The sequence below is a fragment of the Lissotriton helveticus genome (genome assembly GCF_964261635.1).
Source record: "Lissotriton helveticus chromosome 1_1 unlocalized genomic scaffold, aLisHel1.1 SUPER_1_unloc_13, whole genome shotgun sequence".
NCBI classification, from domain to species: domain Eukaryota; kingdom Metazoa; phylum Chordata; class Amphibia; order Caudata; family Salamandridae; genus Lissotriton; species Lissotriton helveticus.
In genome coordinates this window covers 56,790-61,420 of record NW_027611652.1, presented here as the reverse complement: position 1 = coordinate 61,420, position 4,631 = coordinate 56,790, and the positions used below count along the sequence as shown (strand labels likewise).

At 39.1% G+C, this 4,631-nt stretch overlaps 1 protein-coding gene across 1 annotated transcript; it reads left to right on the top strand.

Moving 5' to 3' along the window:
• Positions 1 to 1,423: 1,423 nt before the first annotated feature.
• On the top strand, positions 1,424 to 3,485 carry LOC144805518 (uncharacterized). Its single transcript, XM_078672056.1, has 3 exons — positions 1,424 to 2,824; positions 2,909 to 3,037; positions 3,122 to 3,485. The coding sequence occupies exons 1-3, from the start codon at positions 1,446 to 1,448 to the stop codon at positions 3,483 to 3,485; spliced, it is 1,872 nt and encodes a 623-aa protein (XP_078528182.1). The 5' UTR covers positions 1,424 to 1,445.
• The last annotated feature ends 1,146 nt before the right edge of the window (positions 3,486 to 4,631 follow it).

The following is a 4,631-nucleotide window of genomic DNA, read 5'->3' as shown; positions in this document are numbered from 1 at the left end:
CCGGTTTCTGGCCTGGTTGGTCTGCCATGTTCCCATGATGCACTGGGCCAGGGACAGACTAATTTGCATGTAGCCAGGTTCTGAGCTGGGATGGTGCAGTGAGCTAAAAAAACAGTGATGGATCAAGCCCTGATCTGTTGACTGGGTAGGAGTGTTCTGCTTAATTCAGATACTCTGTCCATCACCACCCCCTTTTTGAGCCATTTTAGATTGGGCAGGAACGTTATATGGGGAGAGGGTCGATACATGATGCAGGGCCTACAGGTGCCAGATAGAGCCCCTTTACGCCACATGGGCCCCAAACACACTCAGCGCACAAAAGGCCCCCGTAATCAGGCTTTGAGACTAGAGCGAAGGGAATCCTCCTGAAAAAAGAGTTAGTAGTGAATGAAACCAGTCACCTCCATGAACAATAAGATTTGATGTATGGCACAACATCCTGATTTCCACCTTGCTGTCTTGAGTCTTCCTGATCCATCGCATACTCCAAGAGCTGTTCTTGTTTTAACAAAATCTTGACCATATGCATCTACCCAAAGCTATAACTAGTATATGAGTGCTAGGCGAGCGCCCTTTTTTTGCTAAGTTACTCTATGAACACCTTTGCTGAAATAAATAAGATTGTGGCATGTTCAAAGGAATTTTTATGTAAATATCTCTGTATGATTAAATATGTCTTCATTATTTTCAACAATAGTAATAAATAAGATGCTTTTACAATCAATTAAAAATTGTATATGCACATTCCAGTATTTTCCATTTAAGTAATTTAAATCTCTTTACATCCGACAGAAAACAATCCTTGATTGCACAAAATGCCTAAGAATAATGAAGATAATGCTGTAATTCTGCAAAAGCAAAGTCTGAAACATTGAGTTCCAGTATTCAGGAAAACATAAGTGCCGGCAGGCTGCCGTACCTGAACATAAACTGACAGATTTTGGGAGTACCGTCAAGGACAATTCGGTGGTTCTACGAGTCTCAGCGGTGCACCTCCGTGCCTCAAGATGAAGAAATGACCTCTAGAAAATTAAGGCAACACTGATCAACCACTTCTTTTGTAAACATGTCTAATACCAGCTCTGATCATGAGGTGTTTACAGCAGTGCTCTGCTTCCTAGAGTGATATCAGACCACCATTCAGTGCTAGAGGTGTATTGTAAACTCTTTCAGGCCATTCCATAGCAACCAGCGAAAAGTACAGTTAATTGAAAGTTAAAAGAAATGGGGGTTCTGCTATATAAAACACAGAGTACTGTCCCAGTGTGCACCGACCAGAAGGACGATGGATCTTTACTCGCAAGCTTGCAGAACCATTATCCTTTCTAAAGACACAATCACCCACAAAGAAGCCTTGCACATGTTATGAGTGTGGCGAGTATTTGGTGACCTTTGCACTTTAAAGTTTGTTCGGAAAGCAAACGTGCTAAATACCACACACATACATGGAGTGTGAGAATAACAAAAGTGCTTTATCGGTCATGTTGGCCCTTCAGAAAGCACAGTCAAGAGATGTAGAAAAATACATACCCAACTCAGAGACACTAACCAAGAAAGAAAAAACATACACTTGCACTGAATGTGGAAGTAGTTTTATTTCCTCTTCAGGATTAATGTATCATCAAAAAACACACACAGGGGAAAAACCATATCATTGCAGTGAATGTGCAAGTAGTTTTAGGAATTCATCAACATTAAGGAATCATCAGCGAACACACACAGGGGAAAAACCATTTAAGTGCAGTGTATGTGTGAAGAGCTTTAGACGATTAACAGAATTAAAATACCATCAGAGAAATCACACAGGGGAAAAACCATACAAGTGCAGTGAATGTGTGAAGAGCTTTCGTCAATCATCACACCTAAAACAGCATCAGAAAACACACACTGGGGAAAAACCATACCATTGCAGTGAATGTGGAAGTAGCTTTAGTGAATCTTCAACATTAAGGATTCATCAGCGAACACACACAGGGGAAAAACCATTTAAGTGCAGTGAATGTATGAAGAGCTTTAGTCGATTAGCAGGCTTAAAATACCATCAGAGAAATCACACAGGGGAAAAACCATACAAGTGCAGTGAATGTGTGAAGAGCTTTTGTCAATCATCACACCTAAAACAACATCAGAAAACGCACACTAGGCAAAAACCATACCATTGCAGTGAATGTATGAAAAGGTTTAGTCAATTATCTCACCTAAAACAGCATCAGTTAACACACACCGGGGAAACCCCATTACAGTGCAATGAATGTGGGAAGGGCTTTATATATTTATCACACCTAAAACTCCATCAAAGAACACACACCGGAGAAAAAACATATCATTGCAGTGAATGTCTGAAGAGCTTTAGTCAATTATCAATCCTAAAAATTCATCAGAGAACACACACAGGGGAAAAACCATATCATTGCAGTGAATGTGGAAGTAGTTTTAGTGACTCATCAAAATTAAAGGTTCATCAACAAACACACACTGGAGAAAAACCATACCATTGCAGTGAATGTGGAAGTAGTTTTAGGAGTTCGGCAACATTAAGGAATCATCAGCGTACACACACAGGGGAAAAACCCTTTAAGTGCAGTGAATGTGTGAAGAGCTTTAGTCGATTAGCAGGCTTAAAATACCATCAGAGAAATCACACAGGGGAAAAACCATACAAGTGCAGTGAATGTGTGAAGAGCTTTTGTCACTCATCACACCTAAAACAACATCAGAAAACACACACTGGGGAAAAACCATACCATTGCAGTGAATGTATGAAAAGGTTTAGTCAATTATCCCACCTAAAACAGCATCAGTTAACACACACTGGGGAAAGCCCATTAAAGTGCAATGAATGTGGGAAGAGCTTTATATATTTATCACACCTAAAACTCCATCAGAGAACACACACTGGAGAAAAAACATATCATTGCAGTGAATGTCTGAAGAGCTTTAGTCAATTATCAGTCCTAAAAATTCATCAGAGAACACACACTGAAGAAAAACCATATAATTGCAGAGAATGTGGAAGTAGTTTTAGTGACTCATCAAAATTAAAGGTTCATCAACAAACACACACTGGAGAAAAACCATACCATTGCAGTGAATGTGGAAGTAGTTTTAGGAGTTCGACAACATTAAGGAATCATCAGCGAACACACACAGGGGAAAAACCATTTAAGTGCAGTGAATGTGTGAAGAGCTTTAGTCAATTAGCAGGCTTAAAATACCATCAGAGAAATCACACAGGGGAAAAACCATACACGTGCAGTGAATGTGTGAAGAGCTTTTGTAAATCATCACACCTAAAACAGCACCAGAAAACACACACAGGGGAAAAACCCTACCATTGCAGTGAATGTATGAAAAGGTTTAGTCAATCATCCCACCTAAAAAAGCATCAGAGAACACACACTGGGGAAACCCCATTAAAGTGCAATGAATGTGGGCAGAGCTTTACATATTTATCAGACCTAAAACTCCATCAGAGAACACACTAGAGAAAAACCATATCATTGCAGTGAATGTCTGACGAGCCTTAGTCAATTATCAGTCCTAAAAATTCATCAGATAACACACACAGGGGAGAAACCATATCATTGCAGTGAAGGTGGAAGTAGTTTTAGTGACTCATCAAAATTAAAGGTTCATCAACCAACACACACAGGGGAAAAACATATCATTGCAGTGAATGTGGAAGTAGTTTTAGGAATTCAGTAACATTAATTAATCATCAGCGAACACACACATGGGAAAAACCATTCAAGTGCAGCGATTGTGGGAAGAGCTTTATATATTTACCAAGCCTAAAATGGCATCAGAGAACACACACAGGGGAAAAACCATTCCAGTGCAGTGAATGTGTGAAGAGCTTCAGTCAGTCTTCAAACCTACAAATACTTCAGCGAGCACACCCCCATCACTGAACCCACATAGAAATAAACGTAGAGCTGAGTGAATTTTGTAATAATTTAATTACATCATCAATAATACTGACCCATTAGTGGGCATATACTGAAGGAAAAAAGTGCAGTTATTGTGAGATGAAGGAATTATAGAAACTGATAAAATTACAAGAATACGGGACATTCAAATACCAGCTGATAAAAAGCAGGGGATAGAAGACTGAACTAGTAGGAAAGAAGAAAAATACATATATTTGAAAAATTATAAAAGAGTCTATTCTCTGCTATTGTTTATTTAGCTACAGCTAGGAAAAACATGAAATATCAGGAAACCCATTAGGAGACTAGCACAAAGTTGACTAAAAGTAAAGAAACATTGTTGGTTTTTATTCTGTGAGAGAGTTATAACAAAAGAAATCCAAGCACACCAGACCATGCTGCCTGTAAAATCAACACCATGAACAATGCTTGGACTAACAAGGGTATTTTCAGCTAATTTTGGAGATTAGTGATAAAACATATAAACCCAACACACTCAAAACAATTTAACAAGCACAAAATGAAGATTCTTCAGAGCTGGCTGTGGTTTTGAACATTTTATGCATCATTAATGGTTCTGTGACAGTGACCAGAGAACTGTGTAGAAAAGCAGAAGTGAAAGCAGGAAAATGTGAGCTGCAGCTCTCCGGGTTAACCCTTGCAATGCTGACATTTACCACTGAAGCTCTGATATGGAACAAA

Excerpts from the sequence above, each read along its gene's own strand:
- LOC144805518 (XM_078672056.1), top strand. The coding sequence starts at position 1,446 with ATGGAGTGTGAGAATAACAAAAGTGCTTTATCGGTCATGTTGGCCCTT. Across the intron at positions 2,825-2,908 it reads ACACACACTGGGGAAAGCCC|ATATCATTGCAGTGAATGTC; the intron begins ATTAAAGTGCAA and ends TGGAGAAAAAAC. Across the intron at positions 3,038-3,121 it reads AGTTTTAGTGACTCATCAAA|ATTAAGGAATCATCAGCGAA; the intron begins ATTAAAGGTTCA and ends GAGTTCGACAAC.